We start from the raw sequence: 27,887 nt of genomic DNA, 5'->3' as shown, positions 1-27,887 counted from the left end.
ACTACCCTGTTTTTCTTCATTTTTTTGGGGCTCCCATTTCTCTCTGTTGTGTCTGTCCTCCTTTCTTTACCCCCCTTTCTTCCTCTTTCTCTCCGTCTCTCAGCACAAAGGCGGTGGGATCAGGAAAAGTAATGACTCCGGGGACGATGATAATCAGATACTTGCTTGGACGATAACGACCACACCAGGGTTCTACACGGAAACCATATTTAAGTATTAATCGTTGCCAACACTTCAGATGGCTGCAGAGAGTGATTGAGAGGAAGAGGGGAAGAAAGGGGGGAGGAAAGGATGAAAAGATAGAAGGTGTGTAAGAAGAGCAACAAAGGAAAAGGTGGTGAGAGGAGAATGGGTAATAGAGAAGGGTGTGTGTGTGTGTGTGTGTGTGTGTGTGTGTGTGTGTGTGTGTGTGTGTGTGTGTGTGTGTGTGTGTGTGTGTGTGTGTGTGTGTGTGTGTGTGTGTGTGTGTGTGTGAGAGAGAGAGATGGTAAACAGAGTAAGGTTATTTAGGGGTCATTCTTGTCTCAAGTGTGTTGAGGCTTCAGAAATGTGTCTTTCGCTGATGCACAACTAAACTTTCAGTCCTCCTCCTCCTTTCCATTTTGCAACCCCTCTCTCTTTCCTCTTCTTGTTGCCCCCCCACCCCCCACCCCTAAAAAAAGCTTTTCCTTCTGTATCTGGCTCACATAGTTTGGTGCCACGGGACTCGTGACCTAGGCCTCAAACTCTCAAGTTTATCTAGTGTGAATCGTTCTTTATTTTTTATTTTTATGGATGCAGGCCGGATGCAGACACCCAAGACTCCTCTCTCATTGTGTCCCAGCGCAGTGGCTCAGCTGTCAGGAGCGCAGAAGATGGATGAATTCACACAGAAAGGTCTCCTCTTGCGCTCCCACCTCATTTAGATGCTCTGTTCGGCTCCGACTCTTGGTAGCGGCGTGACAGCGCGTTAGCTCGGCGCCGAGGCCCTCGTCACCTCGGTTTCTCTGTTTACAAATGTATGCTAATGAGCGACAGGGGCGTAAGAAACCGTGCGACCCCTGCGTGCTCACTCTAATTCCTTCCCCAGTGACACATCAACTGTGACAGTTGTGGTTGTGCAGCGGCTCAGAGTAGCCTCCTTATCTCCTCGACTGTGATTGGAGCATCTGGCAACTGAAGGAATGTTGAGTTGTGTGTGTGTGTTCTTACAGTTTGTATCTATACACTTGCTTACAGGGGCATAATTAACTTTTAGCCCTTATGTGAGATTGTGCACTGTTACTGTACAATGTCACATCAAGGCTTTGCTGTGTGTGTGTGTGTGTGTGTGTGTGTGTGTGTGTGTGTGTGTGTGTGTGTGTGTGTGTGTGTCCGCGCAGGTGACAGCCGTGTGGATACGTTTTATTTAATCCAACCAATCCGTTCATCGGTCCATCCCATTGCTGTAAATGTGATATCTCAAGAACGCCTTCAGGGAATTTCGGCAAATGTGGCACAAGCGCTCCAGGGAACGGATTCTGGTGGTATTTGGCCATAACTCAATAATTAATATGCTAATTATGCCAAACGTTCTCACTAAATGTCAAATCGGGTAAAGTGATGACATTTTAGATCTAAAAGGTGAAAGGTCAACATCACATTTCCACCTTAATGTTCTGCAAACACACTTTATGTCTTTTTTTAAAAGACACAGAACTCGACTGGTTGGTGGAGGCCCCCGTCAGGAGAACATGATATAAATGTTTCCCTTTCTATGCCCGTGTCTCCATGGTAACCCTGTGTAGGGCGGCAGCAGACCTTACAGGCCTCCAGACGGGCAGCTGAGTGCACAGAGGCGCTAAGCAGCAGGAGGAGGAGGAGCCGTCTCTGACCTTCTCAGGGGCAGAGGCGGTGCAGGCCCAGTGGGCTGGCAGGTCACGGAGGGAACAGACTGTTTTGCTCCACAGCCTACGAACAAATACCAACTAGACCGGTGATTGACAGACTTATAAAAGCTTTTGTCCAGAATGACCTGAGTCTCCAGCTAACTAGCCTCTGAACGTATTTATTCCAAGCTCAGTCGAGAGTAGAGGGCAAAAGTGTATCAGAGGAGTAGAATCCCTTCACTGCCTGCATGGTGATTTCTTTGGACATTTCATGCACATTGCTTGGCACGTTTTAGACCAAGTGACCAAGAGTGTAAAAACCTCAAGAGCAGATAATGTATTTCTTCAAGCTTTAAGTAAGAGATACAAACCTAGCTAGAGCCCAGATGGTCTTGAGATAAGCATAATAGGCACTTCCTGACTTTCACCTTCTTTTTGATCACCTTCTTTTTTCGAAACGATCTCTGTCCCCACGAGCATTTTGGCTCAGTTTTAATCCGTCTCCAAACGAACACCCCTGAAAAAGCATATCACATGACGACTCACGTGTACGCCCAGTCAGGAAGTCAGGAAGTCAGGAAGGCATGCTCGTCCCGCCGGACACGGGCATTGTCGCAGATTGCTTGAATAACAGCTTGTCTTCTACACATGTACACGGGTGTAAACTGCAGCTGTTCTCAAAGGGGTCAAACAGGGTCAGCAACATTTGTAATTGATTTTCCATGATGTGTTCTACGCTGGTAGCCGAGGCTTATGCCTGTCATCTTCCCCCGAAAAGGGGGTCATGTAATCGTAGCCGGACGTTTTCAGACTAAAACAGGATCTGCAGCGTTTCCAGACTTCTCCGTTTTAGCTCCTCTAAAACTCCAGATGGCTAAAAAGAAATCCTTTTCTGATGTGTTTTTAAACCAAAAGTAGGAGCATAGATGTAGCATTCATTAGATTTGCTTCAAAACAGTGCATCAGTGTGTATTTTGCATGTCGGTGTGTACTTGTGTGTGTTTGTAGCCTGACTCTGCAATAAGGTCATTCCATTTTTCTTTCAGGCCGTCTATTAATCTTTAAGTGCGCTGGGCCTTGGGGCTCTGATTTTTATGTTAGTCTCCGTCCGAGGCATTTTGTTTTGTTGTTATTTGAATTTTCCTAAGTGGTGGCTTTAGTGAGCTATTAATGGAGTGCAAAACATTACATGAGCTTTAGAAGAGCGGGTAGAAAACAGAGAGAGAGAGAGAAAGAGTGGGACCTCTTTGCCCCTGACCCATATTACACCACATTAAGCACCTCCACAATCCCTCTCTGTCTCTTTCTGCCCTACACACCCACAGGCCTACAAGCACACTTCCTCTCGCTCTGTTTTCTACGTTGCCCTCCGTCGAGCTCCCTCTATCTTCCCCTCGCTCCCTCTATCTTCCCTCGCTCCCTCTATCTTCCCCTCGCTCCACTCTGTCGCAGTCCCTTCGTCTCTATTTATCTCATCTCCAAAAAGGCTTGTTATGCCTCTTGTCTTAATGCACTCGCTTCCCTCAGAAGTCGGTGTTGTTAGAGCTGAACTAAAGGCCTGGGAGTGCTGCACTCAGAGCCGGGGCTATTCATCAGTGTCACAGCAGCCCTCCACTCTGCTTCATTACTGCCTGGCTAATGGTACAGATCAGTGCAGTTTATTTGCTATAATTAGCCATCTCCATTCGTCCAGCGCGGCCCCGGTGAAGTCTTCTACTCTTTACGCTGCCCCCCTCCCCCCATGCTGCCGTGCCACCCTGCGTGTGTGTATGCATGGATGCTCGGCCGTTGGGCCTGAAGGAGCCATTAAAAAACTATACCAGCACATCAGTCTGACAGTTTCTCCATTGCCTTGTGACAACCATGTCTTTAACGTCAAGCCTGACTGCAGAGCAAAAAGCCATGAGGCTTGTAAAACTTTATAAGCTCTCCGCTTGTAAAAAGTAGTGGAGTATATTGAAAATGCATCGCGGTGAGAGAGGGGGGGTGGGAGGATGGAGAGGGGAAATGAGTGAATGACTAAGTCGATCAGCGAATGGCTGACTGACTAATGAGCGACTGAATGAGTGAACATGTGTGCAGGCAGGGGAACGGCAGCCTCTCTCCCGGTGGTTAAAACCTCCTCTCCTCTCCCATCCTCCCATCCCACCCGGCCTCCTCTTGCAGTCTCCTCCAGAGCTCCCGTGTCCTCCTCGACTTCCAACTTAATCTCCTCCCCCGTATACCCTCATGCATTCTCCACTCTTTCAACCTGTCCCCCTCACTTTATCTCTCTCAGTCCGTCTCCCACTCTTGTGTTTTTTTAAAAGCTGCAGCCTCTTGTGTCGTCGTCCTATGCAATTTTAATCTCCTTCCCTGGCAGGGTGGGGGGTGGGAGAGGAGGCGAGGGGCGTAGTTAGCATTCCCCAAACATGCCGGTGCATGCTCGCTGTACGTCACAGACACGGAGTTGTAGTTTACTCACTGAGCAGAGGAGATCAACCCAGTCAATAATTAAACGGGAGCATGTTGCTGTGCACTCATCCACTCCTCCTGTAACTCTTTGGCGTGTTCTTCCTTCCTCCCTCCTTTGATCCTGAGTCAACGTCCACTTCAAATCCATCATTTCTGCTCATCCTTTTAATGTCTTGTGTGTTTCCCCCACTCATTTGGTTAAAAATACACCCAGTGATGCAAATAGCCCGCTCCTCCAAACAGCCTGACGCTATGGAGACGAGGTCGAGAGGTTAATTTGCTGTTAAACCACACATAAGAAACGGGCGTGACGCATAAGCTGAGCCACTTGATTGACGTATGTTTTTCCAGCATCTCAGAAACAGCTGGCCTGCGGGGATTTTCAGCGCCATAAAAAAGAGAGAGAGGGAGAAAGAAAGAAAAAAAAAGTGCAATCAGCTGCAGTATCGCAGGCAACGGCGCCCTGGCGGTGAGAAAGGTGAGGGGCGGGCGGCTGAACTGGAGCTAACAGCGAGGCCACAAGTACGAGAGCTCGATGCAACAGGGGTTTTGCTGAAGGGCACAGGCCTGAATGCGGCTCATCACACCTGGGAGCTGTGACAGCAGAACACAACACTGCGCCCCGCTCGTACCAGCTCAGACAAATACAGTGAAGCTGCAGTGGTCACAGATGGTGGAGATGCGTCATCGAGCCAAACAAACGTTGATTTTATTCGTGGTTGTTCTCACAGCATTGTGGGAATTTGAGGTAAACGACGTGACGTTGTCCTTCAGTCCTGCCTGGTGTCAGAGGAATCAGCTGTGTGGGAGGGTTTTCTTGCACAAGTGAGGCCCCTTGATACAAGATGGTTGAGCTTCATATGAATGCCCGAGTCTACGAAGGCATTGTGGACCGTTAGCCCTCGCTCACGTGGCTTCCTCTGTCAGAACTAACATCTTTATAATTTAAAACTATTTAAAGGAAACATAACAGGGGCCCTGCTGTGCTCCGGTAACCCACACAGACTCCAGGCCTCAGTGCATTAGAGGCTATTTTTGGGGAGATGTGAGGGTTCGTGGTAAGAAAAAATCTGCTGTAAGTACAACATGTTATTTGGTGACCATGGACCCATCTGGCAAACTGCGAGGAGTTTCCAGCATCTTTATGATATATTTGAGTCTAATTTAGTTGTGTATTTATCGCAGCTTCAAAAAGAATTTACACACCTTCACATCCTGTCACCCTTTGTTTTATAGATTTAATCTTAAATTGATAAAAATCCTATTATGGCTGTAAATCTACACCCATAACCCCACAAGGCCAAAGTTAAATTATGTTTTTGGAATGTTAAATGATCAGTCAAACAATATAAAAGTAATTATAAAACATTGTATATCGACATTAATGGAAAAATGTAACATTTCAGAAGTGTCAGAGGTTTCCAGGTTTTAAAATGTGAAAAATTAGCTGATTATCTCGGTTTCTTGTAATTTTCAATTGAATGTCTCTGAGTTTACGCTTTAGAAGATCGGTTGATTCATGGCAAATGTTATTGATGGTGAGAATAATTGGTATTTAACTGACACTCCTACTGTGTATTTTGTTTTGTATTTGTAAAGCAGATGTTTAATGCATCTGTTCCTGATTTGTTCAGAGTATTCACTTGACTGTCGAGCTTGGACGCGGCTCAAAGGCCACGTGTAGAACCACTCTGACCGTTGTTCTGCAGCCACAGGGAGCGGCTGTATTTGAGTGTGTGCCTTCATTTCCCACTGTTTACCTCACGGGGCTATTACACATTACACATCAGCTCCCAAACTGACATTTCTAGTTAATATGTGATGACTGTGCTTTGTCATAGGTGTTAACTTGTCCTACTTGGCCTCCTCAGTTCTCTCTACTCTAATGCTCAGTTGTCTCTTCTCCTCCTCTTCTCTCTGCCCTCTGTTGCATTTCTCGTAGCTGCCGCCGTTCACCGCGTCTTTGATTCCTGTGATTAGCATTCTGCTGTATCACCATTCTGTCTATCACTTAACTTACAGAGGAGCGGCACCTCGCAGCGAAACCCAGCAGTTGTTGTCAGTCTTGTTCGGAGATGAAACAAGACACAGACACGCAACATGCACACGCGTATATATTGAATGCATATACGCACAAACTTGCTGTAAATACACACACACATATACACACGCGCATGCATATACAGCGGAGATGAGAGCTCTGACAGCTGCGGTTCGCTGAAAGCTTTCGAGTTTAGAATATCATTAGTTTTAAAAGGGCAACCAGGCAAGGTGAACATATTACTCTCTATTCTCAAAAGTCGAGGAAGCTTGAAGAAAGTTTTTCCCCCAATCTCAGTTTTTTTATCTACCGCCCACATCAACCTCGGATAAGATGACGATATGTTTATTATGGCTTTTGATATACTCCAGCACAGTCTTAATCTACAAAAACGCTCCAAAAAGCCACTCGCTATCTGCGTCCTCTGGAGATTACAGGAGTTACAGGAGCCGCTGTCTTATCGCACAGTGTGTTTACTATGCACAGTAAACACAGTGCTGCTGTTTCAGGACGGGGGATATTCAGAGTTTAGGCAGAACATTAGAGAGGAGGCTCCTGAATGATTAGTATTCCTCCCGCCGCTCTGCTGGTGGCGGGGCTCGTAGTCAATTGGCTTCCATTAACCTGCCAGTCTGCTCTTCATTGCTTCATTAGCGGCGGCATGGAGGCTGGAGGAAGTGCCATCACAGTCCCGAGGACTGACTCCCGTCACGCTGCAGCTCACCTCGTGGCCGCTGTGTCGTTTTCCCGTAGCTGCTTTTCAGACACGCTCTGAAGTCCGGACCTTCTATTGAGTTTTGTTTTTTTTACAAGGGGCTGTATGAGAGAGGGAAAATGTCAGAGTCCTGTTCTCCAGACATTTCCTGGAACCTCCCTATAGTCAAATTTGTGAGTGAGCCCATGTAAGAACATACCCAGTGATTGAGTGAACGTGTTGATGATGTTTCAGAAGAACACAAATATGTCAGGATGAAAAAAAGGGACCATACACATAGAAGACACCGATGTCAACATGGAAAGACAACGAGAGAAAAGGCGTTTTCTGCGAGACAGAACATGTGAATTCATACGTCATGCCCTGCCTCTTGAATTCTTGACCCAGGCGCCACCCCTCGCCTGAATGTTCCAGACATTTTCCTTCTGACCCAGAGAATCTCCTGCTGTGTTCTTCGTATGTGGATGAAAACCAGCGTTCATGTCTGAAAGGGTTTTCTGTGCTCGTGTTTTTTAGCTTTAATACTGGTGAACCATGAGTGAACGATAGCTATGCATGCTGGGTACTTCGGAGAATAAAAGTCCCAGCGTGGGATAAAACAACCAACCTCTTGATACCGTGGTAGCATTTCATTTGTCCATCAAACCCTCTGCTTCCATTATTTATGAGTCATCCCCAACACAGCGCCACAACTTTCTCTCTGACAAGCGACACGTACGCCACACTTGATGTATACATTTAGTCAGGACACACACATACTCACATTCACACAAACGTATATTTTAAGAGTGCTGGGGGATATGTTTGCACAGACACACACACACACACACACACACACACACACACACACACACACACACACACACACACACACACACACTCACACTCACACCAACAAATATTTTAAGAGTGCTGGAGGATATGTTTGCACACACACACAAACTACAAGTGCCATGCATTTCTCATTATATTTCTCCTTTGGGATGGTTGCAGCATTTATTAGGAGAATATATTAGCAGTAAATGTCGTTTTCAAAAATGTTCAAACACTTATCCGCACAAATAGACTCTGTGAAATGAGCGCCAATGATTTAAATGCAACTCCTATGGTTTGAATAGCAGCAGAAAAAAAGCAGTTTCCACGTTGCACACGCAGTCCTCTGCATGCATTGAGTGCAGAGAAGCCTTTTAGCGCTAAAGAACTTTTTATTTTCTCAGGAAAGAAGTTCAGCAGAAAGAAATGATTCTCCTCCGACTTCAAAAGACGACGCTTGAGGGACGTGAAAGGGAAGAGAAATGATTTGAAAGTGAATTCTTTGTGGAGGTTTTTTCTTCTGAAGGTTGATCTGCAGCATCTGGCTGATGTTTCCATAGGTGATTTTCTTTGTCTCGCTCTGATGCTGTTAATCTTTTTCTGCAGATATTATGGAAAGGAGGGGATTTGCCATCTCTACCGCATGCAAATCACTGCACACTGCCATCAGGCTGAGATTCATATAGATTCTCTGTATTTTTGAAACCTTGAAGGACCTTTTTTTTATATGTTTGTCATAGGTTATTTCAGCCAGTTGAGTGTTGGTTGATTCGCCGGCTCCGTTTCCTGCTTGGAAACTGTCACTCGTCTCATTTCCAAGTGTACCTGATGAGGTTTTTGTGTTCTGCCATGTTCATTCATAGTTAAGGTGATCACTTCCACAAATGAGGGCAGGCAAAGAGGAGTCTCACCTCGCTCCCAGGTGCATCGCCTGCTCGTAACAGTCTCAAATAAATGGTTAAAGCGAGATGTGCTGCCAGTTGACTCATGCAGTGACTCACGCGGTGTGTACTCAGAGGGAAGGACGGAAATACACAGCACAATGAAGCTCAAGATAAATAAAATGCGAGGAGTGAATTTAGTCTTTATTTTCCATTTTTAGATAATTTATCATAGTCTATTTACACTGTCATTCATCGTCAGGATGTTCTTTGTTTATGGAATTAAAATACGAGCGCAAACTGAAGATTCAGAGATATTTGACAAAGAAACGCTGCTGAAATCTTCAGTTCGAGCCTTTGACAAAGGCAGTTTTTGCAACAGCTCAAGATCAAAACTCAGAGGTTCTGCTATTTTGGGCTGAACAATGGAAGGAAAGTGAGGCTCGAAGTGAGACGGAGTTCAGCACAGCGACTCTCTGGTGTTCGCACTTTGATCTGCTGGTGCTTTCACAAGACCCCAGAGGCCGCGCTCAGACTGTCCGTGTCAAGTCGGACCGCGGGCCGACGGCTTTTCGCAGCACGGCTCCTGCAGCTCAGCCGAAAGCTTCCTGGCCTTCTTTTGTCCGGAATTATGTTTTTAGTCCCCGTCTCTTTTCTGTTGAGCTGCAGTGACCTCTCCCCAGTGCACTTTGCCCTGAGTTAGAAAACCATGCAACACTAGAGCCGTCTCAGACATGAAGTTTGCCTTTCATGTGAGGAACACAGCAGCAGGAAAATATTCAGGCGAAGGGTGGCCGTCCAGAGAACATGCAGGAGGCAGGACGTGACGTATTAATGCTGCTGCGGAAATCACGTGTTTGTGTTTATAGCACATTATGTTGGCATTGACCCTCATCAGCAAAAGCTCTTGAATCTTATTTTATTAAGATGACACCGTCTTTGGAGACTTCGAGGGGTTATGCTCCTCCTGAGAAACGTGACATTTTCCAGACATTTTAAAGGGCGCTGGCAGGAGAAGTTCCAAAAATGTGCAGAGCAACTGACTCGAACATTTGCGTTCTCACATACTGTCCCTCCAGATACGTTCAGGAGAATATCCGTGGTTCATTGCATGTCTGTGAACAGGTGATGTGATGGTGCACAATCAGAGAAAGAGGCAGTTTGAAGCGGAGCGCGTTGTGAACGTGATCTGTTTCATTTATTCTGCAAAAGGAGATGAATTTTCAGATCAAAGCAGATTTTCATTACAGTTGTGGGGAATCAGGGAAATTGCAAAAGTGAATAGAGGGAGACGGGCAGGATGATTTCCAAACAAATGAGGAAAACAAATCATCTACGCAGATTATGTTTCCCGGAGACTTTCATGAGAGGCAGAGCGACTCGTGTACGAGAAGAGAAACTTCTCTCTTCCGCTACATTTTATTTTCATTTTGTGTGTTTTCGGTTTTGATTGATTTTCACAGTGTTTCCGCTGTCGCCTCTCTCTCTCTCTCTCTCTCTCTCTCTCTCTCTCTCTCTCTCTCTCTGTGTCTGCACATGAATGATAAGTGAACATGTACACCTATCTGCCTGTTCTCCTCTCAATGACACACACATGCACACACACACACATGCCCACACACTCACACCACTTACCCCAGAGCCCCCCCATCTAATTCAGCCCACTCAGACTCATTGTTAAGGGGACATATTGGAAAACCATTAGTACTCATTATGCTTTATAGCCACCCGTTCTGCCCATTCTGTCTTTTAATCACAATCCATCCCCTCGTGCGTGTGTGTGGGTGTGTGCACGCCGCCTCGAGTGTGCGGCTGTATGCACGTGCGCGCACTCCAGCCACCTCTGCTCACCAGACAGTAATGAACCACTTTCGGCGTAATGCATTCGGGACACCACAGCGTCCCCACCCGCCCTACCCCCTCCCCTCCCCCACCTTTTTTTATAGGGCAGTCAATGGCACAGACGCCACTTTTTTACGGCGGCCTCATCTCAGCTGCGGCAATGTTGTGCATTCATGAACCATGTCAGCCAAATGGGATCGAATGCAGTGTAATAGAAATTTAGAAAATTGGATTGAATAGGGTATGGATTCGCTCTTTTTATATATGAACTGCCCGCAGAGGCAGAAACCCCCTCGCAGGGAGCTTTATGAGAACTGTTCAGTCCTTGTAACTCCAAATAACCTCGGTCTCATAAAGTGTTGAATATCCTGTTACTGCTCTGTACTGAATTGTGCTCATGTCTGACCATTCATGACTGTGTGTGTGCGTGTGTGTTTTGCTAGCAGCAAGTAGAAATGGCAGTTTTGACCATATGCTCTGTGACGGACAAGCACAAACACACACAGGAGCACAGATGCACACACTCGTAATGAGTGGATTTAAATTCCGGTTGTTGTCTCCCGGCCTCGGCAACTGTCATCATTGCGCAGCAAAAGTCCCATAATCCATCTGTGGCATGACAGCATCCCAACAGCAACACTTCACTGCAAGAAAAGCTATTCTTTATGTCTCTCTATATTTCTCAATCTCCAACCCTCCGCTTTTCTTTTTCTATTTTCACTCCCCTCCCTTCACATTTCCCACCTGCAGGTTTTTCTTCTTCTGTCTCGTCTCCTTTCACTTTTCTAGTTTCATTTTTCCCTCGCACCCAATCTCCCTTTCTGTGGAAACTTTTTCCTCGGTTTGATTAAAGTAGAGAAATTCAGTTGGAGGGAGAGTGAGTGATCGCTGGAAATCTTTGTTGACCATGAAGATATATTCATTATTGTATTTATTGCTGTTGATGAAATTGACAGAGATCAGAGTGACAGTAAACCTATTAATGATGATGATTGAAATGATGATGATGACGGTGACAATGGTGAAGATGATGGTGCATGCTGGCTTTCTTATCAGTGTCTATGTTTTCGTCTTGGCCCAGATGGAGAGAGACAGACGGAGGGGACGGACGCCAGCCGCAAGAGGGACACTCGCTCCTCAGCTGGCCACCACAAGAGTGAGGACACCAGCGACAGCAGGGAGGACGAGGCGGCAGTGAGTCTTTCTTTCTTTCTTGCTCGCTTGTTTCCTTCCTTCCTCCATTCTCACCACTCTGGGCTGTATATATTAATGTAATGTTCCTGCCTAAACACACTTACCGTCGCCCACCCTCATCCCTCTAACTAAACAACAGTGTGTGTGTGTGTGTGTGTGTGTGTGTGTGTGTGTGTGTGTGTGTGTGTGTGTGTGTGTGTTGTTGTGTGTGTGTGTGTGTGTGTGTGTGTGTGTGTGTGTGTGTGTGGCGGAGCTCATCAGGAATGCAACAATTGCAGCCTGCATCATGATAATCATCTTTGTGCTCGGTTCTTTGCTCACCCACTGATTAGCAGCCGCACACGACGGCCCCCTCCCTCCGTAATGACAAAGAGATTAGGGATGAAACAGGGAAAAAAAATCTGGATGCAGGTAAAGGTGTTTGCTTAAAGATTAAATATTAAAGACATCTGTTGACAGGTTTAATCGTTTATAAACTTTTCAGTAGCCTCAGTCCACCACCTACTGCAGGGACATTTTTAATAAAGGAGGCACACAATACTTCTTTAGTGTCACCTTTCCTCTAGTGTGTTATACAAAGTTAAAACACAAAGTTATGCAAAGTTAAAAAGCCAAATGGCTGCAGCAAAGAGCTCCTCTCCTCCACAGAAAACATTCGTCGGTAGTCTGGCCAATACTTCTGCATCATTATGACATCACAGTGCACCAGTTGCATAATGCACGCGTCCTAACAAAGCCAGTTAAAGCAAGCAACAGAGTGGGCTAGCTGGCTTTATCAGGAGGGGGGGGGCCTTAAAGAGACAGGAGCTAAAACCAAGTGTTTGAGACAGAGGCTGAAGAGAGGAGCTGCAGCAATGGACAGTCTGAGGAAAGTGATGTGTTTTCTGAAACCTTTTCAAGTAATAACACAAAATCAAAATTAGTAACTTGAATATGAGCTGAATATGTCTCCATTAATGTTTCCAGCAGTGCGAGGCCATAACTTCAAATATGCGGTGAGCACCTCATGCATTTTCACTTCCTCCTCGAGCGATCGCTGCATTTCTGTGATAGTTTTCATGCTGAGATTAAAATGAGACCGATATCCAGCAGCAGCGCACGAGACAGAGCTTGGACCGCTGCCAGAGATCATTAGTATTGGTACATGCAGCAGTAAACCAGTGAGACAATCTCACGCTTTAATTCTTATTTCCCCCGACAGCGTCTGGATTTTATGATTAAGTACAGTTAATTCTGGACCCGCAGATAATTTCTGAATCTGCAGGACGCGCGAAACACTTTAGCTCCAACTGTGTGTTGAAATGACAAGCTCCTCTTTGGTTCCTGCAAGCAGTCTGAATGGGGGATTGTTATTGAGTCCAAAAATACTGATAAACTGCCGTCATTACCTCGACGACCGAATCTGTGCCACGGTCTGTGTTCAAATGTTTGCAGCTCTGATCTGAATGTCTGCTGAGGTGAATCACAAAGAGAAATCTCTTGCTAATTCATGCCTGGAAGGGATAATTGGGTTAAAGGTCTGTTATTCAGAAAATGTGGAATTAATTCACCATTGCTTATCTTTGGTTGTTTGCTTTCTACAGGAAGACAGATTTTAATTTCACATTGAGGTAAAAAAAAAAAAGCATTTTTTTTATCTCATTAGCAGTCGTAAACACTGTGGTCTGATCTCTCTTTAACAATATCTGGATGTTTCCTGTCTGCTTTTTTTAAAGTTAAAAAGACTCTTTTAAAACCCTGAAGATTTACCAGTCATTGTTTGGCCTTGAGGCACGCAATTTATTACCAGCCCCCCCCTCCTCAGCCTCAGTCCACCAGGTTTCCACCCCCACACACACACTTGCCACTCATGCTGACAGGCTGTCTACCTTGAAGTCGTATTCAGCCCGAGGATTCGTTATCTGTAAAACTACCTGAAGTGCTGCAGAATCGGGCTGCGGGCGCTCGCCGTCTGCGGTAATTAAATGTTCATCGCATGTTCGGCTTGGTGGAATGTGTGATATTTTAAGAGGCCCACGCCGCTGAGGAGCAAACAGATACACACACACAGATACAGATTAATGAGATGGATCGGATCTGGTTATTAGTATTTTGATAATAAAAGCTTTTACCTCTCCGCCTGCTGGAGAGGATCATTACACAGGGCTATAAAGGAAGTCCCTGAGAAGCTGTTGTGTGTGTGGAGTGAATTAAGATGAGTTAGAATAAACTGTAGTGTCACTGATTCTTGTCTAAGAGCAGTGTTGTTCGGCTTTAATCAGGAAACAGCACCCAATAGGGCCCCAAATTTGAATATTCACGTTCATTTCTGGCCGTCGCATTGGACACATACTCAGTGAGCTTTTATTACAGGTCAGGAGCTTCAGTTAATGGTCACACCAAACATCAGAGTGTGGAGACATCTCACTGAGTTTGACCGTGCTGTGACTGTTGTTGCCCACAGACTGGTTGAAACGGATCTATGGGATTTTCAGTTTTTTTTGCACCACTCAAGGCCAGACCGGTTGGAGCTCTAGTAACTCTGATAACCAATTTGTGAGGAGATAAAGCATCTAAGTGTGCGCAACACGTCGAAACCTTGAGGCGAATGGGCTCTAACAGTGGGAGATCGTGTTCTCCTCTGTCAGCCAAGATCAGACATCTGAGGCTACACAAGTGTTTTAACTGCATCAATAAGATTTCAAATCCATTCTAACACACCTGAAAAAACGTGACCATTCCCATACAACCGGGCACGTGTGTGCTGGTGTGAAGAGGAAGCAGATTGTCTTCTCTGCAGTTGGTTGCTCAGTTACAGAAAATAGTACAAACGAGAAACAGCAATGGTGCAGAGTAGGAGCAGGGATTTCTTTTCTTGGACCGACGATGAGGGGGAAGTGTTACTATGGCAGCAAGTGTTTGCATTTACCATTCTAAGTTAAGTCATGATTGACCAGAACCAATCAGGATACGAATACCATATTTAAATATCAGTTTTTGCCTGTATATACTACTACTACACAGACTGAGAGTACTGTGGACAGCTGGCATAAACACAGCAGCAGCAATGGGTGTTAAAGCTAAAATTTGTCGTGTGGATGCAGCCTGAGGACACGGACTCACTAATACTGGACAGTTGGTGACCGGGTCTGTTTTTCTGCTGAGCCACGCAGATGGCAGAGTCAGAATTTGGCATTAGCAGCATGAATCCATGGGTCCAACCTGCCTCTTGTAAACAGTCCAGGCTCCTGCTGCTGCTGCTGCTGCTGCTGCTGCTGGTGTAATGGCGAAGGGAACGTTTTCTTGGCTCACTTTCGGCCCCTTAATACCAATCAATCGAGATTTAAATGCCACAGTCTATCCGAGTATTGTTGCTGAACATGTGCAGCCCTGTATGGCCACAATTTACTACCTTCTAATGGCTACTTCCAGCATGATAATGCACCATGTCGCAAAAGTAAAAGTCATCTCAAATTGGTTTCATGAACCTGTCGATGAGTTCAGCACTTTTACAATTACTTTTTCTAGTTGTCAGATCTGGATCCTGTAGAACTTTGCGATACGGTCGTGTGGCTAAACACAAAACAGCAGAAATGACTTGATGTAATCATGTCAACAAGAACTACACCCCCAAAGACCTCATTCAGAACTGGTAACCACCTCTAAGTTATCCAGTCTTAAGTGGTCAGTGCTACTGTAAGTACAGGCCTGAACACATCCTGAGATCCAGTCAATCTGGGATGCACGTTACTTGTACTCTGTGGCCTTGCACCGCCAGGATATCAACCCTGACCAACATATGATTGAAACTTAACTTAAATAGGTCCAATCTTTCTGTGGCTTAGGGGGTAGATCAGCAGTTCGATCCCAATGTTGCACATCCTGCTTGTCGAAGTGTCCTTGGGCAAGATACTGAGCCCAAAAATTGCCTCTTCTCATAGAGAAAGTGCTGCACATAGATGCACTGTATGAATGTGTGCGTGAATGGGTGAATGGCAAAAACTGTACTGTAAAGAGCTTTGACTGGTCATCAAGACTAGAAATGCTCTTTATAAATACAGATTATTTACAAACCATTTACAAGACTTATTCTCAGACTGGGTAGAAACAGCATAATTTGATTTTAGCAAACAGAAATGAAGTGTTTATTTGCACATAGAACAGGGAAATGAGATCTGATCATAATTGGTCACAGGAGTGACCAAATATATACGTACGTATCACTGTCCTCTTCTGATGACATTTCTCAGGACGGATGTTAATACCAGGTCAGAACAATGTTTCCAAGGCGTCTCCACAAACAACTGAGGCTGTGTTGAGAGGAATGGGACGCGTGTTCCTCATAAAGTGTGTTTTCTGGTGTTATATCACAGTGCAACTGAATTCTGAACTGCTTGTGCAGCGGTAACTATATCACTGAGAGATTTGGCGGTGAGATACAAAGTGTAACACACTCCTAATACACCGCACACAATACACAGTATGTACTTGGCCACACACAAGCTGTAGCTGAGTTGTAGACCCAAACACAGTGGAAGTTAAAACCCAAATTGTTTTACAATATCGCCGCGCGGCCGTCGACTAGCCACGGGGGAATAGCCAAGAGAAGAAGACTTTATATCTTATTCCTTAAAATGCAGTCGTCTTCAAAATCTATTTAAGTGACGGCTTTAGGAAATGTGCTTGAAGAGATAAGAGTCATGAAGGGGAGTCGGCAGGGGTTCTTCTGAACAGCCCTCCTCCAAACTCCAAACCTGCCTGATAGCGTTGGGGCTTCTCTTCTGTGGTGGAGTGAAAAAGCAGCTCGGCGGATTGAGTCAGTCTCGTGCATTAAGGCTCAAATGTTCGCTAAGCATTCTGCTGAAGTCACTAAAAGGTGTCAGAAAGTTTATGGAACTCTCTTGGTTGAATTTAAATAGCGCCTGCTTTGTCATTTGTTCCCTAAACGGCGTTTGATAGATTTGGTTCTGCTTCCAATAGTGATCACTCAGATTAACCGTGTTCATACTTGGATAGTAAACATCCTCTAAATCACCACAATTACAATACAGGAGATAGAATTGGCCGCTACGGGGGCGGGCTCTTATTTGGATTTACGATCTGTAGAGGATATGGCGGGGCTCCATTTATGTTTATCTGTAACGCTGCTTTATTTGGAACCAGCGCTGTTATATCCTTTCAAATGCGCGTTTGCATAACACCCTCAAGACATTTCTGCTCGGCTCCATAACCACATCTCTCTCCCATCTATAATTTACATGCCCATTTACCAGGTCTTTGTTCCAGCAGTGCTTGACCTCTGAGTGTCTGTGAGTGTGTGATTCTGTATGAGTGTATGCATCGCACTATATACGTTTCGCCGCCCATTCAGCGATTTCTAAACGCGTCACGGAAATCCAAAGCAACGTAATTGACACCTTCAGTCAATGTGAGGCAGCTCCAGAGAGAGCGGCCCTTCACTTAGAAAATGTCAGTGCCAAAGGTCAGAGCTGTAGTTCAAGCTTCTGGGCCTCATAGTCAAAGATTAGCTCAACACCAGACGTGTGAGTGTCTCTGCTCTCAGATTCGCGCTGAACTTTGGGGCCTTTGATCTATATTTTTTTCGGGGGAGCTCTATGTGAGAACACATGTGTCTGTGTCAGTTGCTCTGAATATTTTGCAGGATCTTTTCCTTCCAGCTCCCTTCGTAAAATGTCTGGAAAATGTAAAAGTAATGCAAATATCTCCAGATGAAAAAGAGGAGCCAATCACGTAGAAGACATAGACGAAAACATGATTTCTGCAGCTTAAATTATACGGTGTGTCCCGTCTCCTGCACGCTCCACCCAGGTGCCGCCCCTCTTCTGGATTTTCTGGATATGACCACATCCGACCCCATCTCCTGCCGCGTTTGTTTTATGTGGAAAAACAAAGTACAGAAAATTTGATTTGTCCGTCAGACCTGCAGTTCTATTTATTATGAGTCATCCCCAATGCAGCACCAGATCTGGAGTTCACATCTGCAAATGGCTTTGTTTGGATAAGTAGAGAAAGAAAAAGGCACAGAAACAGACAGTGAGGGATGTTTAATACGCTGTGATATGGGTCAGGGACACAGATATTGCCTCCTTTTGTTGAGCTCCTCTAATGTCTCTGACAGCAGCCTGATGAGTGTGTCCTGCTCCATGGAAAAGCAGCAGAGAGGAAACACAGAGGGATTGTTTCCACTGACCACATTAAAGGGTAAAGGAGGGGACAGAGAAAAGAGAGGACAGGAGTTGATTGAAGGAAACAAAAGCAAATCAGAGAGGTGAGCGGACGAGGAGTGAGATCTTCTGCAGAGGAAGTAATTATGTTTCTCTCTGACTCGGTGAAAAGCGGCAGCTGAGCAGCAAATGTTTGCCTGCGCACCTTTCTTTGCCTGCAAATCACTAAAATTGCAGCTTAAATAGTTGACAGAGTGTGTCAGGGTTGGCAATTGCAGGAACTGACGGAGGGTGGACTTTTTTCTTCTTCTTCTTTTTGGAAGACATGGAATATCTCTCTGGCCACCTGCTTTTCATGGTGAAACCTGCAATAGATTCACACTGTCACATGTTGTGTGTTAGTGTGCGTCTCAGCTGCAGGGGAGCCTCCAGATGGTTTCCAATTTGTCTGACAGCCTGACACTAAGGTTATATAAAGCAGAAGTTGTGTTTCTGCACCTCAAGCCGATTGTTACTAACACACGCATGTGAGACTGTGTGTGTATACGTTTGTGTGCGTGTTCTTCATACATAAGGTCTGTCTGTCCTCTGCTTCCTGCTTTTCCTGCCTGTTGCAGAATGCTTATGTGGGTCCTCCCCTTCATCTCACGCTCCTGATGAGGGGGATGAATGATGAAGGTGAAAGAGGAGGGACACAAACCGGCTAGAGGACAAAAAAGGGCGAGAAGAGAGGTGATGACTGATGAACCTGGGAGTCATTAACATTGATTCAGGGATAAATGAACTCTTGCGTCACAGATGTTGACGTGAACGGTTATTCAGAGGGACACACAGAGGAAAGAGGAAAAAAAACACATGTGGGTTATGTACGGGCAGGCAACACAGCCTAAAAGTATATGCAGATATTTCAATGTATTGTAATTCAATTATTTTTGGCAATATATCCATATATTGTATGATAAAATCTGTAGTAATGGGTCTAACCGTAGTGTGGTCAGGTCAGACAGGAGCAGACAGAGGCGGAGCTGCGGCTCTGCTCTACAGAATGTGAATGGAGCTGCTGTAATGACGGTTGTCAGCTGATCGATACGGCGCTCAAACAACGCACCGACTGTATCAGATAAAATGACTGTCCGGCAGCTGTTTGACTGGCAGCTGTCCGCTCGATCCTCTCTCCAACTATTTTCTGCAAAAACTGCCGCGTCACGATCGATCCCCTCAGCTGAATCAGATCCTGACTTTAGATAAGGGTTGTGTCGTGCCTTTACTCTTCTGCTTTCAGTGTTCATTCCTTCAAACCACTTCTACACTTTTGCAAGTTCTGACGTGTTTGAAGCAGCTTCAGAATCAAGAACAGGTTCCAAATTGTCATCTGCAAATTGCAGGGACAGAAAAAAAGGGTTGGTCCCACCAACCTGTGGGAAACAATGCTGGTTTTAATGTCTATTAAGTAAGCGTGGAAACTCCAGCAATGTGCTTAAAGTCATTTGTCTTTGTAAATTTATTTTATACTGACATTCAGCATCAATCAAATATCCACAAAATAAAACATGTTTGTCACAAATCTTAAAATATGTGTTAGGAAAGGTACAGAAAACAAAATAGGCAAATAAGAAATAATCTCTTCTCTCAAACAAAATTATTGACTTGTGAAAATAAAGTCAGGCCTATAGAGTGTTATGTAGTTAATCCTTTTTTCCCAGTACGCAGCAAATTGTTCCAGTATATTAAACCCACGTTATGCCTCCCCCTCATCTTCTCCATTTTCAAAATGTCCATTGTAATTTTCTGCCTTGCATTTATATAGAGCTGGACTCTCCTGTGATAAACATTCCCTGGGAAGAGTCTGTTATTTTACCAGCCACCACCAGTATACGAATTAAATATGTATCTCTTTACAACCATTCTTAAACCCAAAATATACAGTCTTAATTTCTAGAGTGTATGTATAAGTGTAGTGTCGGGCATTGTGTACAGTCCAATGGTCTCTGATGACAAGACAATCGTAGAAAATATGTTGGTGGTTTGGTTGCATTTTTTATTTCTCCAGTTTGCCCTGAAAACAGTAAGGTTGTTATTGTAGCTGCATTTCTGTAAGAATGTTTTAAATGAGCATTATCAGTTCTTTCCAACTCCCTTAACTTCTATTGATGTCTATTTATTACCTAAGATACACATATCCTCCCTTATTTCTCCAATTTTGTATGCTTTTCTAAACAGTTCTATACTACATGTTTTTCAACATCATATTAACATCTGCAGGTTTTGATACAAGTCTTGATTTACGAACAGTTTTCTGCATACAACTGTTCTTCCTTGAGCTCTCCACCTACTTGAATGTGTAAAATCTTTTGTGCTTCATTTAAGGAAAACCTTCGGAGGGCTATTGTTTTCCCACATAGAAAATTTATCAGGATTTTATAAAGTATCGAACCCGTAAGCAGAACTGATGACGGCATTGATATCATTTTAAAAAGTAAATTCTCAGAGGACTCCTCCACTGCGAGGCCAACAGCAGTGTTACTGTACATCCACCTGTAGCATGTGTGTCGATGCTGAACACACACAAGCACGACAACATCTCTCTCTATCTCTCTTTCTCTCTCTCTCTCTCTCTCTCTCTCTCTCTCTCTCTCTCTCTCTCTCTCTCTCTCTCTCTCTCTCTGCACACACATACACACACACATACATACATATGCACACATACAAAGGGCAGGTCAACAACAAAGTGCACTTTCCCAGACATTGATAAGACAGTGGATAATAAAAGGCCAGTTAGCAACAATAAAGCCCTGAAATCAAGGTCGAGGAGCCGAGAGGCGAGGACACGAGAGGAGAGGAGAGGTGAGAGGAGGAGGAGGGGGGGGATAAGCCTGAGTAGATAATTCACGGAGGGTTGAGAGAAAGGGCCGTGCCATTGTCTTTCACCTGTCGGAGATTTTAATCATAGGGGCAATTTTGCAGCAGCTCATAAACCGCAGGAGCCGGGCCTCATTGTTAACCTCCAATTGCTTTCAGGGCTGTAAATGTGGCCGCCGTACATCGCTCTGGCCTTGCTCTGAGTTTATGGGAGACGGGACAAAGCCGGCGCTGGCACCTGGAGTGTTCCCTGAGAGTGATGAGGAGCGGCGAGCGCGGAGGGCCCAGTAAATACACACACGGCTGATCGGCGACACTCGAAAACACTCGGCGGCACCACACGGGCTCGACTGCGGCGAGACAATGCTGTGACTACGAGCTGCGTGTTATGCTCCATGTAATCTGTAAATGTACCCAAACATGGGGATTAGAGTCACAGTGTAATTGCACAGTTTGACATTTTGATTTGACCGCGGAGATTAGTGAGACATTACTTATTTTCCGGGTATCCATTACGTTGATTTTCACATTTGAATGTTGTCAGGGATTTAAAAAAAGGGAGCGTCAGGGAGCAGTTCAGTTCCTGGTGATAAATCCATGGTGACTCAGTGTCCTCATGTCTGACATTTGGTTGACACGGTCCTCACCTGATTGGCTCTGCAGCCAAGTGGAAATAGATCTCCCATGAGGCATTTGGTACATCAGCCTGAGCGCCCCCCCGGCTGACGGAGCTTGCACGCTTATGTTTTCTGCCACTTTTCTCAAGTGTCATCTGTTACTAAAAATGTTTAGTTAGATTTTTTTTCCACACTTAAGGACGTCACTGCCAAACCTGGCCTCTGAGAGCTCAGCTACAGGTTGACAGTATAAATGGCAGATAATAGAGGCAGCACGATGGGTTCCTCTCTGTGGCTAAGTGAGCTGGGCACTAAGCTGTAAAACATGAACTCAGAGCTTTTAGATGTGGCGGGTCAGTTCTTCCTGAGCAGCTCGAGGAAGAAATGACAGTTAAGTGGTCGTTTTACCACAGTTCATAAGCACAGATGTGGTCGGGTTTGGTCACATGACACCTCATTGAGGCTCGGGGCACGTAGTGGATTTTAAGCGATTTTAAAAACATGAGAAACCAACTGAAATAATGACAGATTTAACCGTTTTTTTATCTTTTAATCGTCAGAACACACACTGGACGATTTTGTCCAGAAGTAAGACCACCCACCTGCCATTTGTAGGAAACTATTTCTCCAGTTCACTATCTGAACTGGAGTGTGGAAAACTCTCATCGGCTGCTGTGGGTTCTCTGTCGCAACCAATAAATAAACACATTTGATATTTACGATTCGAGATCGGGGAGCATTAGCATCGGTAGCATTAAGGTTATTTTGTAAACACCTCACACTTATTTGGGCAGATAATTGGCTCCGACTGGCCGCCGGTTGGAAACGCCCCCGCCATTTTCAGAAGGGGCAAATGGGCCTGATTATCCTCGGGTGTGCAGCAGCCCTGAAGAAGGCGACTGGTGCTCAGATCTGTAGCAGCTCAGAAGAGGGACAGGAAAAGGCAAAAAGACATTGTTGTGCTGTTATTATTCCATTTGAGATTAATCGAAAGTGACAGAGTTATTTGGATCTTAACAGGAAACTAACAAGAGTTAGTGTTTCTCTCAGTGGGGCAAAAAACTTGTCGGCACAGAGGTTTAGCCACATGTAAATCGTACCAGAATAATCCAGCTCCTGTAAAAAGTGTTGAATATATTAAATCACATTTTCACAGTTACAATTAATTAATCATCATGTTTTAGGTACTTTAAGCCAATTGTCTTTGAAATGAAAAACAAAGGTGATATACGAAATTATCACCTTCAAACTGTTCATTTTCAGTTTCAACTATTGGAGCACACACACACCGTCGTTGTGCACATGCATGGTGTCGCTGTGTAATGATGGATGTTTGCGCAGATATGAAATTAAATTAAAGCAGTTTTGGTAATGATGGTCACAGCTATGAAAACCAGTATAAAAATAAATCATTTATAATTAATTCTTATTTTTTAATTAAATTGTTCTTTATTATATATTTATATTATTATATTAAACATTGAATCCATCTTCATATCACATGTTACTTATTAGATCCAACTTATCACAAACATCCAAACCAGCTTTGTCATTTGTGCTGGTGTTCGTGAGCCGTGACTTTTCCATAACCCCCTTCCAGTTGTAAAAGATATAAGCCTCGTCTTCAAATTCTCCTCCATATTTCATCAGCGCTGTCTCACCATCACATTCTCCCCCTCCTGACTGAGGAGAGGCTCAGCCTGGATGCTACTGACTCTGCGTCCTACACTGCAGCTGCTGAGATGCCAGGATGATGCCAGGATGTGGCAGGTGGCAGGATTCAGGACAGTCTGCTCTCCCTCACCCAGATTTTATCCTGATGTCTTTTCACATCAATATTCATTAAGGATTTTGCAGTGACAATTTCTGTTTTGGGGCGAAGACTTTGCCAAGGTGCTCACATTTTCCAGTTGATCGTGAGGGGAAAACTGTGTGTAGGTTTTATAAATGAGGCCCTGTGTCTTCATGTGTGTCCTCTTGATAATTAATTTATTCCGTTGAATGTACTTAATTTCATGTCAGACTGCTTAGTTTAGCCACAAGCCTCCGACAGCGCCACAGGCAGTGAACTCTTCCCTGTCAGTCCTCCAGCCCGGGGTGTTGACAGCTCTGACAGCTCTGTTGCAGGAGGCTATTTGAGGGTTTTTCGTCCCAAATTGTTTTTCCTGCGGGTGCGTCGCCGCTTTCACTCATTCTCACCATCACCTCTTAGGCATTTGTCAGCCCGGTGCTGGGTCGCAGATGCTGGAGGTCCAAGCCGCGGGCCTGCAATAAACTCCCAGACAGGGCTCCGGCACTGAGGCCGGCACTGTCTTCATACTCTGCTGCTGGTGACCAGGGGCCAACAGTGTGGAAACGTGTTTCTGTAAACCCACAGCTCGCTGTGCTCCTGCAGTGCACTGTACATGCACACAAACGGGCACGACGCTCTGTAGGAATATTCTCAAAATCAACATCCCAGATAGAAAGGATCTGAATTACACAGCGGGATCCCTCTCAATCCTTTTAGACTCTATTGAAACTCTTTGCTGCCCTCGCTCTGGTTCCCACCAGGTGGCTTTGTTCCAGCACTGGTCCCAGCGAAGCTGTTACTGTCTGGCTGGTTGCTGTTTCCGCTCGGTTTCATGCTGGAGCCCTGCTGGGTGAAGGTCAGCAGGTCAGAACACTGACATGACACTGGACTGTTTCTCTTTCTCACCTCCACCCCCCTCACTCCATGGGGTTGTTTCTCTCATGCTGTTGAGATGGATCCCTGCTTGTGTCAATGCAGCCATGGATGAGTTCAGCGACACAAATACCATCCACTAACTGTTACTAAAGTGTTATCAGGTCTACGTCAGTGATGTTTCCATTTACCACCTTCGAATTGGAAAAACTAACTTTGCTCAGGGCTCAGTCGGGCTCTGCATTTATTCATTTGAATTCATCTGAGCTCTTTTGTGCTGTATATCAGTAGACTTTAATTATTACCGTGAATCACTCCAAGAGGCACAGACTGGAAAAAGCCTCTGAGCAGCCTTTTAATCTCAGTTTGAGTTTGTTGATGAGATATCTTCTTTTTAGACTGAACTGCTCAGATCTGCTGGGATCTGTAATTAATCAAAAGTTTTGCCGAGTCAGATTTTGGCAGATTAGGATTTTCTGTTTTTCTAAGAACTATAATTGAAAATATACAAACATTTTCATAGGTTTTCCTTCATGGAAAATTAAACTAATAAAACATCAACTTTTACTTTTTCAGACCTCTGGAGAAAATTCAGCAGGTTACTGGAAAGAGCTTTATTGTAGAAATAAAATGAATTAACCACGACTAGTAACCTTTTCCTTTAACTACAACAAATGACTTGTCATCCAGTGTCATGATTCCCAGGATAATCCTCGTTTTCGCTTTGGTCACTGTTGATAGCAGTCGCTGCCGGCTTGTGTCCTCTTGCCAACTTTAGTTTTAGCCACTTTGACTTTGCCGGCTTCTTGAAATCGGGCGAGTTCAGCAGGATAATGTTAAATGGACTGAATTTATTTAGCTCTTTTCTAGTCTTAACGACCACTCAAGGGTCAGAATCGTGTATACAGCACATCTCTGTCACTTACACAGTGGCACAGCCATCAGGGGCAATTCAGGGCTCAGTGTGTCGCCCAAGGACACGGACGACATGCAGAGCCAGGGATCGAACCGCCGAGTGTATCATTCATGCATCTTTATAGATTTTGGTATTGAGTGATGTTACATGAGTTGAAGAAAATGGAAATTGATCTGATTGTGGCATTTGAGGGTAAATATATATTCTTACTTATTCTAACTACTGCATATAATCACTCTGTTGACAATTTACTTACTTTAAGTGAATTTGTGTAACCAACTGACCGACTGACCCCCCCACCCACCCAACCCATCCAACCCATTAAAACCAACCACCCCCACCTAGCCAACAAACCACCCATCAAACCCAACCAACCAACCCATCCACCCCCCAACCAACCCCCATAAAAACAACCCACACAACCAACCAACCAACCCCCACCCAGCCAACCCATCTACCCCCACCAAACCAACCAACCAACCAACCAACCCATTTACCCCCACCTAACCAACCCATCTACCCCAACCAACCAACCAACCCCCCACCCAACCAACCCATCTACCCCCACCAAACCAACCAACCAACCCATCTACCCCCCCACCTAACCAACCCATCTACCCCCAACCAACCAACCAACCACCTCCCCCACTCACCAACCAACTTTTTACTGCACCTCACTCAACACTTATTTCACAACACTCATTCCAAAACAGAATAAGAATTTAGCTTGCATCATTATTTTGCAGTCATGCAGGATCTTCAGAGTTAGACAGGAGGAGCAGGGGCCTTGAGAACAGAACAAAATGAGTCAAATGCTTTGCATATGAAAACACATCAACCATCAAGCGAGATTATTTTAATTTTTTAAGTGCTTTTTTGAGGTTTGACTATAAAAAGTGACCCGGCAGTGGAAGAGTGTGTGAGAGATGCCTGTGTGTGTCTGCCAGATTTAAAGGAGCAGGTTCTGTTCCTGTTGCCACTTGATAAAAGGGAAACAAAAACCGAGCCCACCTCCATTTTTCTCTCTGCTCCATAAAGACTCAAAGAGACGGTTAACAATAGAAACAAGGCCAGGATAAGAGGCATGCTGGAAAATGCTGAACAACAGAACTGAGCGCACTCTGTCTCGCTCTCTCTTTTTTCCTCCAAATCTCCTACTGCCCGGGCATTTACTTGACGAGAGGCAGATAAGGGACGCACTTGGCAGAGTATGGCCACGGGTAGATAGATAGACGAATGGCTGGATGGAGTGATGTGAGTAATTGAATCGGAGACAAAGTTCTTGGGCATGTTGTGTTCTTAAGGAAGAGGAGGAGCAAAGCCATTTACATTCCCGTGGGAAGATTTCCTGCTTTCATCAGTATTCCCCGTTTGCCTGAGTTGGAGCGAGTGCCGTATCTTTGAAGAGTTGGAGGGGGATTTCGTGTTTCTCCAGAGAGTTTTCTATAGGTGCCAGCTTTTAAGTGTCTCTTTTCCCCCCTTTTTGTCAGTCTGCACGCTTTCATCTAAAAACGTCCGCAAAATATTTACCAGTATATGGAGATATGGGCTGGAGGTAACTTATTGATGTTCTATCATGTACGTTAATAGCGTTTGAACGGGCTTAATATCTTTAGTCTGACCCGAGCCTGAGAAAAGTAACCAAGCCTGACTTGAACGTAGCTCCCTAAGAGTGAAGCCAACGCGTCTCAATCACTCCCTGGTGGCTGGCTACAGTAAAGGTCATAAACCCTGCCTCCTCCATGTTAGTGGATAGGACATGGACCAAACTAAAAAGTCCTATCTCACGTAGAGTACATTTTTTACAAATATGGTTTCTGTCATTTTAGCCCATTTTAGCCCAGTGTCCATTTTTTGTTTGGTTTCAATTTGTTATTTGATGCTGTAAGGAAACATCATGATTGACAGCTGAGAATGAATCGGGATTGGTTGTGTGCTGTGCATCAATGGGACTTCGATACCATGGTGATCTCATCAGGCCTGAGTCAGGTATTCACCTATAGAATGTGTGTTGCTGGATATGTACTATGCAAAGCTTGTGCAGCTGCACTATTACAATAGTATTTTGATTTATTAGGACTTCCACTCCCACTGCATCAATCTATTCGGATTATTATCATACAGAAACAATTGAGGTCAAAGGTTAATCCCTTTGTTTCCCTGCTTATGTTGCGGCATCATTTCTATTTGTGTTTCCCTGTTTTTAGCTTTTGTTTTTTAGTTTTTTTGTTCCTGTGCCACCGTTACCTCCTCTCCCTCTATCAAACCTTTCTTTTTTCCTCTTTTCTCTCTCCCTTGCTTCCAGTGCTTCCCCCTTTATTGAGCTGGCGTGTGTTTCCAGTCCGTATTGTATCGTCTCCTGTGGTGAACCAGCCCGTCGGCCTCATGCTCGTCATTGATCTCTGTTGTCCCCATGCTGTCCAGCCAGAGGCCAGACACTCGGAGCCTGCTGATTGAACCTTATATGATCTGTGCCTGCCTCACCACGCCATGGTACCACCTAAACCCCAACCTTAGCAAAAGTATAGAAGAGCCCCCCCATCACTTCCTCTCATCTTCATCCAATCCTCCTCACCCTCTTATATCAGCTCCAGTCTCTGCATTCTCTGCTGCTCTTCCTCACTCACCCTCCACTTATCACTCAACCTCCTCCTCTTCATCTCAGAGCGTTTTATGGGCTTAGAATAGTGTTATGCTCAGGATTTGTGTTAAAATTACATCATTACCCAAGAGCGTAATGATATAATTATAATGCCATCATATTTGTTGTCATTATAACCTCCTGAACGTGACAGTTTCAGATTAGTAGAGGTCAGACAATTTATCACTTTGTCGGATTTATCGCCACTTGCGGTGCGTTTGACTGCGCCGCACTTCTG

The 27,887-nt window shown here is 44.9% G+C and overlaps 1 protein-coding gene across 1 annotated transcript in view; it reads left to right on the top strand.

Moving 5' to 3' along the window:
- Positions 1-27,887, top strand: part of b4galnt4a (beta-1,4-N-acetyl-galactosaminyl transferase 4a) — a 142,301-nt gene that overhangs the window by 37,193 nt on the left and 77,221 nt on the right. The window contains exon 2 of the mRNA XM_035156042.2: positions 11,675-11,787. Coding sequence (XP_035011933.2) covers positions 11,675-11,787 — 113 coding nt within the window. The remainder of the gene's footprint in view (positions 1-11,674; positions 11,788-27,887) is intronic.

The sequence above is a fragment of the Hippoglossus stenolepis genome, chromosome 5 (assembly GCF_022539355.2).
Source record: "Hippoglossus stenolepis isolate QCI-W04-F060 chromosome 5, HSTE1.2, whole genome shotgun sequence".
Lineage (NCBI taxonomy): Eukaryota > Metazoa > Chordata > Actinopteri > Pleuronectiformes > Pleuronectidae > Hippoglossus > Hippoglossus stenolepis.
Note: the sequence above shows the minus strand (reverse complement) of the source record. Positions and strands in the feature narration are given on the sequence as shown.